Source organism: Coloeus monedula (assembly GCF_965178545.1).
Source record: "Coloeus monedula genome assembly, chromosome: 1".
Taxonomy (NCBI): domain Eukaryota; kingdom Metazoa; phylum Chordata; class Aves; order Passeriformes; family Corvidae; genus Coloeus; species Coloeus monedula.
Genome location: NC_138781.1, coordinates 16889420 through 16905475, shown reverse-complemented (window position 1 = coordinate 16905475; position 16056 = coordinate 16889420). Strand labels below are relative to the sequence as shown.

At 38.0% G+C, this 16056-nt stretch overlaps 1 protein-coding gene across 1 annotated transcript in view; it reads left to right on the top strand.

Moving 5' to 3' along the window:
* LOC309572899 (myosin-IIIa-like) overlaps window positions 1-15821 on the top strand; it is a gene marked incomplete at both ends in the record, with an annotated part of 39540 nt that extends 23719 nt beyond the window's left edge. Inside the window, 3 exons of the mRNA XM_082281434.1 lie at window positions 135-234; window positions 14325-14401; window positions 15672-15821. Of these exons, the coding sequence (XP_082137560.1) occupies window positions 135-234; window positions 14325-14401; window positions 15672-15821 (327 nt within the window). The remainder of the gene's footprint in view (window positions 1-134; window positions 235-14324; window positions 14402-15671) is intronic.
* Between the last annotated feature and the right edge of the window lie 235 nt (window positions 15822-16056).

The following is a 16056-nucleotide window of genomic DNA, read 5'->3' as shown; positions in this document are numbered from 1 at the left end:
CATCCCTGTGGTTTTGGATTTAAAAAAATCTTTTAAATATTTTTCATACCTTTCTACTACCTTGTTGTTTCTGCAAATGTAATACAGAGGACAGAGCTGTTGTTAAAAGTTCATGTTTGCATCTCGCCTTCCAGGGACTTCAGCACTTGCATGAAAACAAAACTATCCACCGTGATATTAAGGGAAATAATATCCTTTTGACCACTGAAGGAGGAGTCAAGCTTGTGGATTTTGGTATGTTATGTTTACTAATATAGACCCTGTTTTACAGATGAAGTATGGAAAATAAAATAGAGTAAACAAACCAGAAAATATTAACTGTGTTAATTTTTTTTTTAAGTTTTTGGGTTCTTCATTAAAAATCACTTGGATTACCAAAGTTACTTTTTTTAACTCGATAGAAATTTTAGTAATTTTGGTAGTGCTGTTTCAATAGCATGGCTAAAAACCAGAAATTATAGTATGGTTGTGGTAAGTGCCAAATGCTTTGAGGCACAGAGTAAGTGAAATGGTGAAGTGAGTAAATAGGATTCAAAATAAGGTTGGTGTTTAGTTCCTCCAGGAACTGTGCAATGGTTCAGTGAAATTAGGACCTGATAGGAAAACACTTCATGTTTTATATGAGAGCATTATCTAGTAAGCTAGATATTGTAAAGAATGGGAAAGCTCCACCTCAGACACATATACTTCATTAATTTGATTTAAAACAAAGCAAGACATACTTGAAGACAGTAGAGGGAGAAATATTGTATAGGTAATCCCCACTATCTAAAGTCTGGGAAGACTAACAGATTTTGGCAAATCTAAATCTAAGAATTGGCATTGAAAAGGTCAGTTGAAGTCTGTTAGGGCTAAAGTGACTCTTCAATGCTCTCATCTTTGGTGTCACCACCAAAAGGGAAGAGGAGAGACACGGGTAAGTGGATGCAACCTGTTATTTATCAGCCGTACCACAGTGATTTGCCTTAAAAGTTATTGTTGTTTTATATGAGGGGTATAAAAATTTGCAATGCTTGTTGTTATGAACCATTATCTTCAGGTAGAACACTGTCTTCTTATGTTAAAATTAAATTTATTGGTCACTATTTCACAGCACAGCAGACAACTGTTAATATTTTTAATTCAGCAGATGGAAAATCTATATTTTTCCTTTAACCTCCTATTTGGTTAATTATATTGATTCAATTGATACATAACAATTGTTTAAACTAACCGTGGGATTTTAACTCTCTTTAGTATAGTATCTTCCTGCCAGTAGATTGTATTTATGGAACTCTCATGACTTCACACACAAAATCCCCACAACTGTTAGGGTTAGTAATTCTTCTAAAATTTCACATATTTCTTTTATATTCCTCAGACAAAATCTTCCATTGAAAAATTTTCATACTTCCTAAATCATTTGCCATACACTTTCTAGTATTTTCTGATAGTCTGGAAGTTTAATGTGAGGCAAAAACCAGTATTTTAATGTATTGTGGATACTAATTTTTTAAGGTGCTGGAGGCAATTAGAGGATCAATACTTCTGAAAATTAATTCACTTATGCAGATGTCAAAACATACAAGCTGTAGGGATGAGGACCTGAATTCTTTATTCCCCAGTAACTGCAATCTACTGATAAGGCTGTAATTGAAAAATAGTCTTAAATTCTTGCGGGAGAATTGTGATGCCAAAATACAGATTAGACCATGCGCAAGAAATACATATACACACATTTTTGTGGGCTCAAAACTGTGGGACTGTAACAGCTGCAGTCCTGCCTCTCAAAGGAATATATAAATAGCACTTTAACTTAGGAGTAGATTGCAGAGGTGGCTTCCCCCCACCTCCCCAAGAAGAAAATCTGAAGCCAATAATGAGTAGTTTTAAATGGAATCAATTTATAGGCTTCCTAAAATCATCATGGAAGATGTACCATTCACCATTCAGGCTGCTGCTTAAAGAATTCAGCTGGGATTTGTGAGATTTATGTCTTCTACTTAAGGGGATTTAATCCCACATTAATCAGATTCCAAGATCATTTTTTAGCCAGGAATGTGAGTTGATGAAAATCTCTCATGTTGGTATTGCTACAGACTGTTGTACATAAACATTTATTGTATCAGGGGCTTAAACTCAGCCATCTTTTATTATACAGGCCTCTAAAATTGACAGGCTACGGAGTAAGATAGACACAGAGGCACAGTGTCCTTTTCACCCAGTAAATACTCAGAGGAAGCAAAATTTTTGGTTTAGACTGAACCAATTATTACATGGGGCCAAACAAATACAAAAAAATCCCAACCCAAATATTCACATCACCCTTTGTAGTATGCACACAGCTCTTCTGTGTGGAGAGGGGAATAGAGGCGTCCAAGGACTCCTTCAACCAATAACCAGGGAAGTGAGCCCTTCCCAAGATAATTTTATCTACACCTTCTCTTGCATGCTGGATGCTGATGAGATGTTCCTGAAGAAGCCTTTGCTGTCCTCCCCTGATACTATTTATGGTTGTTTTCTTCTAAACATAAACGCTGTGTCTGAAAGATGGGCTTGTGAAGTGCCTTATGGAACAAAAAACTAGAAAAAGACCTATTCTCAGTCTGTGTGCATTGTGCAATCATTTAATTTGTACTTGTGCTTTTTTTGTCCTTTTTTAATAATACATTTAGGAACTTTTTAAGAGTCATAAGTGAAAAAACAGTCAACTTTCAGTGAATTGAATCAGTTTTGAAAAAGGGTTTTTTTCCTTCATTGCTTTAGTACACTTTGAACTCAGTGTTCAGTGTTCTGCCATGGTGAGTCCTTCCTTGCACAGTGGTACCAACTTTTCAGAAGCTGCATTTTGTGACACAGTTTATACACATTGCTTTATAGTCATTGTGTCATAGGTATTTATGTATGCTGGGACCATAGTTTCTGAACACTGCACAGTCTGTAATGGATAACCTTCACAACACCCTTATGGAGAAGTAAATTGCTTTAATTCCCAGTTAACAGCTGGGGATCTGAAACTTTGAGAGACTGAATTGCTTGAGGTGGCACAGAAAATGTAGGGAAAAGCTCTTCCAAAATCCAGGCTAACTCCCTGAACTGTTTGCCATTCTAGAGGTACTGACAGTTAAAGAGACAGACTTTGAAAGAATACCACAGCCCCACAGCCATGCTTCACTCAGACTGCTTTGAAGAGTGACATTTTTGCTTTCCCTTAAAATTCTGCTGTAATAGTCTTAATCACCCCAGTCAAACTCTCGTATCTAAGAAACACCCAATCCCAGTATAGATTAATGATGAAATCAAGTCCAATACCAAAAGGAAGCCGAAAAGAAGGTTGGAGAAAGACTAATTACAAGAGCATATAGGGACAGGACAAGGAGAAATGGCTTCAAACTGAAAAAGAATAAGTTTAGATTCAATATTAGAAAAAAAAGTCTTTACAGTTAAGCTGGTGAGGCACTGGAGCAGTTTGCCCAGAGAAGTTGTGGATGCCCCATCCCTGGAAGTGTTCAAGGCCAGGTTGGATGGGCCTCTGAGACAGCTGGTCAAGTGAACAGTGTGCCTGCCCATGGCAGATGAGTTTGAACTACATGATCTTTAAGGTCCCTTCCAACCTAGGCCATTCTGTGATTCTGTAACATCCCACAGTAATGCTTCTGGAGCTCAATTGCTTATCAAGGAGCTGCCAGATTAGTTTAAACTGTCCAAGCCACAAAAATTTTGAAATACTGTTACCAGGGATGCATCCTCTTGCCTCACATCCATCCAGTATGATAGTTTAGATCAGCAGAGATAAACTAATTAATTTTTATTTTCTACAGATAATGAGTAGCAGTCAAGGGGATGTACTGTGACAGTGTCCACTGATCACAGATTCAGTCTCTAAAGTCATTAAACTTCTAAATACACTAATAGTCCATACTTTCTTTGTAAGAGAAGGCTGACTGAAGGCAGTTTCACTACCTGAACATTTGTGGGAATTAGCTGTTAAGCTGTTCTGATAGAAAACCTTTAGGGTAGGACATATGCCTGAGAATTGCAGCAATTAGGCTCCAAGCAAGGAATATCCTCTACCACATCATATAGTTGCGTTATATTCAAGTGTAGCTGCTATGTCTTCAGTGTAAGATAGAGATTTGATAGCAAAATATACATTTACATTAAATTCCCTGCAGCACTTTAAAGAGTGACTGCTATGTAATCTGTTGTATGAAAAGAACTGGAGGCAAGCAAGGTGTGAATTAAATTCCTTTTTGATAAATATTCCCAATTATATTCACAGTTTCTTATTAGTGTTCTGGGAAGAAAGTTTTTACATCTGTTTCAGAACTCAGCACCCAGCAGATTGATGTTAAAAAGACAGATTTCAAATGAAATTTTAGCCTCTAAAAGTGCAGAAAATTAATTTAATGAAATTTAAAGAAATTAATTTAATGCCAGATAGGTTTTGAAAGTCATGTGACATATTTATCTGCAACCTTTGCTGCCTAAATATCTGTCAGTATGTGATCTTTTTTCATCAGTTAAAAAGCTGGCCTGAAGTCACTTGAACACATAGCACACTTCACCTGTAGTAAAAATTCATATACTCATCTGCATCTCATAATGTGTAACCAATTTCATGGGATGCTGAGGGTATAACATATGCTTCTGCTGACAAATACTTGCTTCTTTGAACAGTCCCTCTCAATTCAGTTTATTTTCTTGAAATCAGATGCTGCACAGGGCCTTTCATGTATTAATGTCAATCTAAGGCACAGTTCTATAATGTGCTATTTCAATATGGGAGAAAAGGAACTTAGATTTATTATTATTATTATTATTATTATTATTTTAACTTTGATGTGAAAAAGTCCAAATGACATGTCATTTTGAAAGGTTTTAAATTATTTCTGAAACCCCCTGCCATTTCAGTGCTTCTGGGAGCTAGAAAGCCAGAGCTTTTCATGCTTATGTGTTTTCGAACAAAGAGGATCCTAGAGGACACAACTCTCTATCAGCAAACTCAACATGTTGCTCATGTCTCAGAAGCCATGGAGGAAAGAACCATTTTTCCTCTAAAAGTTTTGAAACACCTATGGTCACATGGCAAGTGATTCTTGTAGCTAAAAAGGGGAGACTGTAATGCTGATGGAAAATTTCTCTTTAGCTATGTTTTGGAGGGTTGACCTTTAGGCTGATAGTCTTGACCAAGAGCACAGGTAGCTCATACTTCTTCAGGACTACTGAAACCTGCTCTCCCAGACTGGAAATATCTCAGGACAAGCAGCTGTTGCCTTGGAAATGTCCAGAAAAATTATAAATTATACTCCTCAACTTAGGAAATGCATATTTTTCCAGCAGCACTGTTTATTTCTGAAGGCCATGCCTGTCTATGCATCAAACATACTTTCATACCACATGTAGTTAGACTTTTGCTGTTATTACCAGGAAAGGCCATTGGGAAAAAAAGTGAGACATCTAGATGGATATTAGAAATATTCAAGTACCCATAAGGAAAATAAAATGTGGGCATTCATTAAATCTTTAGAATTCAAGCCTACTTCTAGCTACAAGAGATCCCATGATTCCCCATAGTTTGCCCTGCAATGTAACTGTGGGGAAGGGGATATTGAAAAGGGTTGGCACTGTCCATTTTCAATTTCTTCTTAGGCACTTTGCTAATAGTACCTAAAACTCTCCATCATTAGATGCTCTGGATAAGCAATACGTAGGAAAGATCTTTGTTTTTTAATATGTAAAGCAGGTTCCAGTGGAAAACATGGAAAAAAGGTAATGCAGCCTCACTGCTTCTGGCAGATGGTGGAAAAATACAAGCTGTGTTGCTGCAGTTAATAGAATAATGTCTTCAAGTGTTCCTTTAGCACTGTGGATAAATAGGTTGCATAATTAAAACATGTATTGTAATATTAATAGAATATACAGTGAAGGTAGGGTGATTTTTTTACTTTAAACATGCTTAGTTTGCATTTTTCTGCTTTTGTGTCAGTGTTGGGTGTAGAAGTTGTATGTGAATATTGTCTTGGCATTCCAAATGCAGTTTCAGATATGCCACTTTGCATATAGCTAGTACAGTTTTATCATGGACAGTAGCCAGGGACAACTAGAGATTTAACCTGAGTACAACTCAATGGCGAAAAACTGAATTGGGAAAGGGAATATGTATTGCTCTATTTAGACATACTGGTATGGCTTTGTTTAATACTTGAACTATTGCAGTTTGGAAACTGCAGGTAGACAGAGGTCAGCTTTTGTGTTTGGAATGTAATTGGGTTATTATTTTCTTTTAAAGCTATTTCAAGTCTTTCCAAGTTAAGAAGAAAATAAATCTTAATACTGGTGTTTCAAGATGGTCTTATTATTATTATTCAAAATTGCAATTTGGTGAAACAATGGCAAGACTGTTTTCGTAGTGTATTTTTATATTCATTCTATGTTTACTTTAAAATATATACATAATTTCATTTGGGCAATAATAAATGAAACTATTAATCTCATAATTCAATTGAGTTATTAAAATTAATTTACTGGGGGGTTTTTTCCCCTAAAAAACAGTAATTCTGCCAACATTCTGTATTGTGTCTCAGTAGTGGTGCACTACTTCTTCCTTACAAATTACAGACTGTTAGTAGTGCTTTACCACTACTAGTGATCAATAACAATTGATCAACATGTGTTATAATGCACAGGTGTTTTTGTTAAGTTTTGTTCCATGATATTTATGCCTTTTCTGATACAGAAATACAGGCCAAAATGCTTAAAATTCTGTGAATGTGCTAAATAGGTTGAATTTTTGAAGTGTAGCTGAGCCAGAAGCTGCTGTAATGACAAAGCAAGAGAAGTAAAATCAGTTACACTGTACAGCATGTCCAAAACAATGGGGACAATCTCCATGGAATAATGAGTCCATGGTACAACTGCATCTTGATAATTCCAGGTTTTCTGGTGCATGAGGGAGCTTCCTGCTGGTCCTGTGGGGAACAAAGCATCTGAAATCTCTGGTCAGAGGTTGGGGAGGGAGCCACGGGCACTGAGTGTCATCCTTTCACTGTGACACTTCACCGGCTCTCCTGTCATCTCGCTGTGACACAGTGCTTTGGCCATTCCTAACATGACCTAAATGACCATGAATAGCCTTGATAGGTTCAGTTTGTTGGCTGATCACAGATCAACCTGGCAAGTGTCTGGGGCATGTGGCATTGAAGAGGCCAAGAAGGCTCCCAAGGACTGTGCTGAGATTGCACATGGCACAGATCGGGCTGCAGTGGAGGGAGTCTAGAGCCACCTTGTGCTCAGAGAATAGGCTGAGTTGTGAGTGATCCAAGTTTGAGTGTTGGACCATTTCAGTCTCTGTCCTTTTTAATATGTATCATCATTCCCAGCTTTGTATGTCCTGCTGACATTGAAGAGGAGCTCAGCATGACCTTGAGTAGTGTTTCAAAACTTCCGTCTATTACTTATTCCAGAGTAGTCAGAATATCCTATTTTGTCCTTCTGTACTTGCCCTGCATTGGCTATAAATGCTGTCTGAATCATTCTGCAAAAATGAAACAATTAATTAAAATAATTTAATTTGAAAGTATTCAAAAATAAAATAATTTTCTTTCTGCCCTTAGCTTACTTTAAGCAATGAGTCATAGCAAGACTTGTATTTGTCTTAGTCATTCTAGCATGCATCCATAATAAAGCTGTCTGCTTCACTGGTTCAGATCAAAACCAGGCTGTTATTGTGTTGTCATTTCTGTATACCATATAGCAAGACATTCACCTGTTGCTGCTAAAATGCATCTACTGGGAGACTGTGGCAGAAGCCAATAAAAGTAAAAGACTTTGAAGAAAGCTTTGTTCATGAGCAGCTGGTCAAACTGGTTTGAACCCAATCAAAGTAATAATTCCAAATTTTTCAGCCGAGGGTGAGCAGGGATAAGATGGATTGCATTGACTTGAGCTGTGGAGCTTTTTCATTGTTGAATGTTTAATTCTTTGTTGAAGGCTTAGTCCTGAAAATTTTTTTTTTTTGGGGGGGGGCACGTTTGAATGAAAACCTTTGTGCTGTCCAGTAACAAAAAACAGAAATCATGTGGCCAAATGCTATATCCAGGATAAGCTTTTTCACTTGGTCTTTCAAATATTTTCTTCTATTAATTCACATAAGGATGTCACTGGTGGCTTAAACATTAAAGAAGCTTGACACTGAAAGCTAGTGTTGGATGCCAGAGATACATGAAGTGAGAAAATAATCCTTCTTGGCCAGCAAAGACTTCCACTTTGTTTTGTGATGGGTCACAAAATAGTCATCTCTTGAGGTTATTAAGAAATCCTCTGGTCTCATCTGTATAGTAAACCCCCATTCATTTTTTATGTGAACGTTGAACCCGGTGACTTATTTGTACTGGAGTATTCCAGTCCTGAGGTATTTTAAATATTCTGCTCTATCAGCATAGGTGTTGCCAGTAACCCCAGTAACCCAGATTATCACAACAGAAAAACCATGTCACGGAACAATGAAAAATCTCCGGAGTTTTGCCAGTCATATAGGGGCAAAAAAATCCTTTTTAGGTGTCAAAGTGGCAGTAAGTTTGAAATCTAAGGTATAAGGAAGGCAGCCTCTGAGAAGGAGGAATTTCCTCACCATCATACTGCACCAGATTGTGTGTAGCTGTACAAGTCCCTGAGGCTCTAGAGAAGACTAGTTCTCCTATCCAAGTACATCTGGCCAATTGTGCAACAGGAAAACAAATGTTCCTGTGCATCCCTTTCAGGAAACCATATGAAGCCCCGAAGCATGAGATTTGATTAGAATCACTGGTGGTGTGATGCACTGAACTGTCAGGAGCATGTGGAGGAGAGTCTGTGATCACCTGTTTTACTGGAGGCCCAGTCTTTAAAATGAAAGATCTTGGATTTCTTAAAGCAAGAAGTTGTATTAAACCCTTTTGTTTAAAAAAGATTACATATCTCACAAATGTAGTGAACATTCTGCCTTCTTTTAGAGAGAGCACTGTTTGTCATTTTATTATCAGTATGTACCTCATGATTTACATTGTGTCAGATTTAGGATTTTAATTTTTTTCCTTGTATGCTTAAAAATGTCTTTTCTTTGTCTTTAATCCTCATGGTGAGTGAAAGCCACTGGACTTTCATTTCTTTGACATCCATTTATATCACCCTGTATTTGATAGTACAGATTATGTTTGTTATCCCCTTCTACTCCATGTCTCTTGGTTTTGTAGTAAATACCATAGATTATTCATCTCCCAGGGAGTTTATATATATGGTCTTCTTGAATACTAAGCTTTTGATCTTTCTGGGCCTTTTGGTTATCTTTTGGATATGCCTATTTCAGTTGAAAATTTGCATCTGCAGTGTGTGTTTTCCTGAGGGTTTGGGAAACACTTGTTTTCAATTGTAAAACACACTATGTACATCAAAATAATACAGAAAGATGGAGAATGGGGTGAAAAAGGACACGGAAAAGGTGGAGGCACTGAATCTCTTCTTTGCCACAGTCTTAACTTGTAATCCCTGAAACCAGTGGGGAAGTCTGGAGCAAGGCAAATGTACCTTCAGTAAAGGGGAATCAGGTTAGAGAGCATTTAAAAGAACTGGATGTACACAAGTCCGTGGGGCCTGTTGGGATGCACCCACGGGTGCTGAGGGAACTGGCTGATGTCATTGCAAGATCACTGCCAATAATCTTTGAAACATCTTGGAGATTGGAGGAGGTTCCTTAAGCAGTGAAGAAAATTATTTTCACTCCAATCTTCAAGAAAGGCAAGAAGAAAGATTCAGAGAACTACAGTCTGGTCAGACCCACTTCTGATCTCCATCACAGAAGATGATGGAGCCAGTAATCCTGGAAATCATTTCTAAACATAGACAAGAAGGTGACTGGGAGTAGGCAGCATGGATTTATGAAAAGCAAGTCATGCTTCCTCATAACATAATGTAACACCTTTCAAAATAAAATGCTGCTGGAAATTCTAATCTTTTCTATTTCTATGTTTTCTGTTTCTTTATTTCCATCTTATTGGTCAGAACCTGATTTTTAGTTCTAGATTTAATTTGAGTCCTTATCAATGAGCAGAAGTTCTCAAGCATGCTTTTCTTGCAACAGCTCACACAGGAAAGCTGTATTGTCTCTGTGCCCTATTCGTTTAAAAGTTTACTTTTGGGGTGAGTTTATAATCTATAAGGAATTTTGAATATTGACATTGTTTCAAAAAGGTTCTGACACGTCTCTTGTAAAGTCATCAAACCAACCACTTGTCCCCTTATTGTCTGTTAGTAACATTTTCTATAAAATATCTTTATGCTTTCTATTCATGATGAGTAACTAAACCTGGGAGAAGCTCTTTGATCTGCTTTTACAGTCTTAGTGGGGATGCCACTGCATGTGGTTTCATGTGGTTGCATACCACTTGTGTGTTGTGATGTTTGCCATTTGGACTACCAGAATTGCCTTGGTTTAATACTGTTCTTTCCCTGTTGTCTTTTGTCATTATGAAGTATGAAGGAATTGCATGATTGACGTTTTTCTTCTCATTTTGTATGCATTTCAGCTAATCTCTCTGAAATACTCTGTCTGGATATGTATCATTACACCAATACAACCTGAAAGAAGCAAAGAAATGAGTGTCAAGTGTATCAGCACTTACAGAGGAATTGAGTTATAACTCCACCACTGTTGTGAAGGAAGTAGCTACTTCCCAGTCTGCATCCTGACAAGAATAGTAGCTTCTTCTCAAAGTGAAGCTTAAGGTGTTAGTGGAAAACCATTAGGACCTGTTGCCTTCAGGTGTACTAAAAAAAGGTGGAATCGAGTGATTTATGAGAGACTGACTTCACACCTTCGGGCAAAGAGATGAGGAAGGAGAGGCCACTTTTTGCATCACACAACATGGAACAGGAATGGCAAAACATACCTGCCAGTGGGCTTAAGGGGAATGCAGTGTAAAACCACTACTGATTCACATCTTTTTCTCTAGGAGATTTAAAAAGCGTTGGGAAATAATTCAAAGCATTTTTGCCTGTTTAGATCTGCAGGGTTGACAGTGTGAGCAGGTTTTGGTCCACATGCTACCTTGAGGAATGATGGAGTTACATGTTCTTAATCTACAGGAGGTCACAATGAGGATGTTTTGGTAGTGAAATGTACACTGAAGGCACAAATAAAGAAGGAAAAATAGCTAAAGGAGTGTAAGCCCTTGGGGGTAAGGTCAAGGTCATTATTTATGAATCCGGTCTCCCTGCTGTGTCCAATGTGAGATCACTACAATTTACTAGGGCTCGCCATTCCCTCACTGGCATCAACCACTAATATGTGCATACTTCTGTCACAGGACGTCATCATAAAGTGATGTTGTGCAGCCTCCCAGTTCAGATCAGAATGTTGTCTGCTCAGATTGGGCACTCTAAGACAAGCCATTCCTAATAATAGGGAACTTATTCTGCCCTGTTTTTCTTTTCTTGAGTGCTAAGATCAGGCGTAGACAGCTTTACTTGCAATGTTATTTCAATATGCCCATTTTGGCAATGAAAACCTTGAATAATACTCGTAGTGTAAGTGTCCCGATTTTCAGTTTTTATTATTAAAATGGTGCCTGAAAAATTAAAAAGAAATGCAGCTATATGCACAATATTTTCTTTTTGTTGTGCATTGGTACTATTAATGCACATATTTATAAAGCTCTTAGCTTTCATGAGAAAAAATCATTTGTGTGTAATTAAACACCATTTTATGACATATTTTATATTTTCTTAGGATAATATTTAGTTCATCTTGCAACAAAGGAGTAGTAAATGGGAAGGGGAGGAGCAAGATAATTTTGTTTGAGAATATATAAGTTTTAAAAAGCGGCCAGCCATATGCCTGACTGGTTACTGAAATGCTGGAAGAAATGTTACTAAGTGTGGAATTACATCATCTTTCCTCTATACACAGAAAAAGCCCAAGGAAATATCATTTTTCATAAGGCCTCCACTGCATAATCTGAAATGCCACTTTAGTGCTAAGAGCAAAAGGATTAAAAAAACCAACCAAAGGAAAAGCACACAAAACCCCCAAGAGCCTAAAGCAAGTAGTGGTGAACAATTCAAATTAAATCAGTTTTTTACTGAAATAAAAGAACGGTGAGGAGGAAAAAATCTTCAGTTCATTTAATAATTACAGTTTGAAGAGGGAAAAAACCCGACAGTGAATAGACAGAGAAGATTGAACACATTAATGTACCTTTTATATTTTGTTCCTTATCTCTACAGAAAGTTATGATTATTTATAAAATCTGACACTGAAATAATAAAAATATAGTTAGTGCCTTTCTTTGCCTGCAGATCTGAATCCCATTTCCTTGTCCAAGACTGCAAAAAGAAGAGCTATGCACAGGGGACTCCCACAACACGGAGGAAGGGAGAGTAGCCTCAGCTCCCTCCAAAATCAAGGACCTCACTTAATAATGTCTGTTGGCATCCCTGCAATGGTTTCAGACTTGAGGTGATGTGTGCTTACTAAATGACATGTTTTTCTGAGAGCTCAGAACAGCCACAGACTGTGAGCCGGAAGCTGGACCTCAGACAACTCCTTGAGATGGTAAAAACAAAGCCCCTGCTTAGCTGAGCTGAAGTAGGATTGATGGACTTTGAGCTAAGACTCACGTTGTCCTGCTTTACCTGATGCATAACACTGTAGTGGACTTTCTGCAGACATAAAGAGAGAAAAGATCCGGCTTTTTCAAGGCTGGTTTAGACTAGAGGGAGGCAACCACAAAGGCAGTGGTTGCATTTATCTCAAAGGAACAGGCGGGGTCTTCCTTGCAGCCTTTATTTTCAGATGTTGCGTACATTTCTTTGAGAGCCAAATGCAGATATTCAGTGAATCAGAGCTGAACATGTAGCTTTGGAGTGAAAAAACAGATCAAGCTCTCCATGGTTTCTTCACTGCACTGAAAAAAACCCCAAAACTATCAAACCCTATCCAGACAGAGGTTTAGTTAATAGTCCCATTGGATAGTTAATGTGAATTGCTCTTGTTATGAATTGTCTGCAGGCTTTTCGGGAAGAGAAGGTCAAGCGTTTTCAAACTAGACAATACAGAGCTGAAACTGGACAGTTGTGCTCGCTGGAGCTTCATGTGTTTCAGAAAAATGAGATGGAACTCACAGAGTGAAACTGAGTCTTTACATTTTAAAGAAAAAGCAGATGCATGTGGGAAGGCAAAATTGGTGAGCTCCAGTGTCAGTCAGACTGAGGCTGGAGCATGTATACGTAGAGCACAGGATCTTTCTGGCCATCCATGGCATCAGCTCTTCAAGAATATGCCTTTGGTGGACCTCAGTGTTGCCTATTATTCAAATCCATAATAGTTTAGGGCATGCAAGCTGAGGGGCTGTTTTTCTCTATGTGTGGACTTCACAGTTAATTGTGACTCATAAATCCATAATGGTTTAGGGCATGCTGGCTAAGGGGCTGTTTTTCTCCATGTGTCGTACTGTTCCCTTTGCATGCACTAAGAGCTATTTCCAACCAATACACCTTGTTTTGTAAGGAAGGAAATTGGTGGCAGGCTGCTCAGAATTGTGCTGTAGCCCACTTGAATTTCTAATATTTCAGTGTCTTTTAACTCAAAACTGCAAAGAATCTTTAAATTTCAGAGTTCACTTTCCAACTCTTGGCCTGAAATAGTTAATTCCGTAAACTACAGCTCATATTGCAAAGCTGATTTACAGGATTGTTGCTTTGAGAATGTGCTTTGAGCATGGAGAGACTTCTGCTTTTGTAAGAATTTTTGAGGTTTCACTGTTTTGTTGTTTCTTTTTTATGGCAGAGGAGTTAAGAGATGAGCATAGGTATCTTTTATAGCATTAACATGAAATATATATATGCATATATATATATGTATATATATATGTGTATATATATACATATATATATATGTATGTATAAAATGAAATAGACATTTAGTGTCAGTATTGAGCATTAGAAGCTGTGGAGGGTACAGTACTCCTCCACGCCCCCTGAAGTCTTTTACTGCTGTCTTAAAACAGGATATAGAAAACCTGTAATTAACCTGTCAAAATATATGGAGTCAGATTACTAATCAAATGCTCATTTGGGACTGAGTCCCGGTCCTGCTGAAGCCACTGGAAACAAGGATGTGGAGAACCTCTGCTGAAGTGCTGGGCACCTCTCAGGACTGGGCCTCTCTTTCCAGAGAACTGGGAAGATGTATTTGAGATTCTCATGTGGAGAAGTTGTAGCATGACAAGATGAGGATGTCACCCTTCAGAAGGGCTGTCTTGGATGGAAATAGCCACTGCTCTGATGATAGCTTCCCCTCATTCTTCCAGGTGTGTCTGCTCAGCTGACCAGCACTCGTCTCCGTCGGAACACCTCCGTGGGCACCCCATTCTGGATGGCTCCAGAGGTCAGGTTTCAAAATATTTTGTCACTGGTACTTGAGCTGCTGTATTCTGCATTTCTTCTTTGTTTTTCTTCCTGGTCCTTTCACCAAATGAAACAGCAATGTCCTTTTAAAAAGTGTTTTAAACCATTTTTTCTTACATGTTTGGAAGGATTAAGTTAAAATGGGGTTTATTTTTGAAATTATAATATTAGAGAGAGGGAGCAAGACACTGAAATGTTTACTAAAATGTTAAAGAATATAGAGTACTACTACTGATACTTTCCAGCCTTTCAAGCTCTGAAACTATAGATATCTCATCTCCCCGTGGATGGAAGGAGACCAGGTTGGTACTGTGACACATTATAGCTTCTTCTTCTTCTTTGACTTCTACACCTGGAAAGTTTTAATACTATATATCCATACTTGTTGCAGCAAGAAATGGAAAATGTTATTATGAATGAAGAAGATGCGCTGTGATTCTGTGGAGGTTTTTCCAGACTGAAATTGAAGCATTTAAAGATACATTTTAAGCTGAGACAGGAAAAATATTTCCTTATAAATAAGCTTATCTGCTTAGAGTATTTATGTGCACACAAACACATGCAAGTACATCTGTTTATAGCACGTGGAACTGCTCTGTTTATACACATTTATTTTTATCAACATACTCTGTTCATACACATACGTCTAACCGTATAACTAATGACATCCATGTTGGTTTAGATCTGCAGCTAATGGAATGAAAAATTCTAGATTCATCCAGCATTATGGATGAGCTGAAATGTATATGAAGTTAACTGTTTTGCTGTGATCTAATGAACTTTGTCCAAATCCACTTGATCTGGAAATTGGCTGATTTGGTTGAATAAGGACCCAGTAAGATATAGTGAATTCAGCTTCTTTTTTCCTGATTGTTGCACTTCATAAAGAGAGCAGTATAGTTGCAATAGTTACTTAGCAGGAATAATCCATATAAAGAGTTGTAGGGCTGCTGAGTTTCCTTCTGCTTCCTCAGTTGTGGGATGCAGTTTATCACCTTCAGCTGAAAAAGCCATGGATTTGTACCTTTTTTTCATGTCAGAGAACATCTGGCCAGAGAACGTGGTGTTCACAGATACCTGCTTTCTCTAGTTTAAACACTGGGGGGCTTTTGGCAGTTGGATAGATGCTTTAGCTTTCTATATGTGTGCATGTCTGTTTATTTCACTGGATATTCTGTAAGAGATTCCTCCAACTGGGGGTGTGCTCTTAAATCTGGACATTTGACCATCCCAGTCTTTTACTCCAACAGGTGATTGCCTGTGAGCAGCAGCTAGATAGCTCCTACGATGCTAGATGTGATGCATGGTCACTGGGTATTACTGCAATAGAGTTGGGAGATGGAGATCCACCCCTTGCTGACTTGCACCCCATGAGGGCACTCTTCAAAATACCAAGGTAATATCTTGATGTGTTTTGTTTGTTGACAGGTTAGATGGAACTTTTTCCTTAACTGTTACTTTCTTCAAACTTAGACCATGTAAAGGCTTTCTTTATATTATTTATACAAGGAGATAGGTTAAAAATACTTTGCCCAGCTCTATTTTCTGCAGGCTCTGCTTCAACCATGTGTGCACATTGAGAAGTTCAGAGCTGACTGTAGCTACATTTGAGAAAAAGTTGTAAGGCGTTCTCCT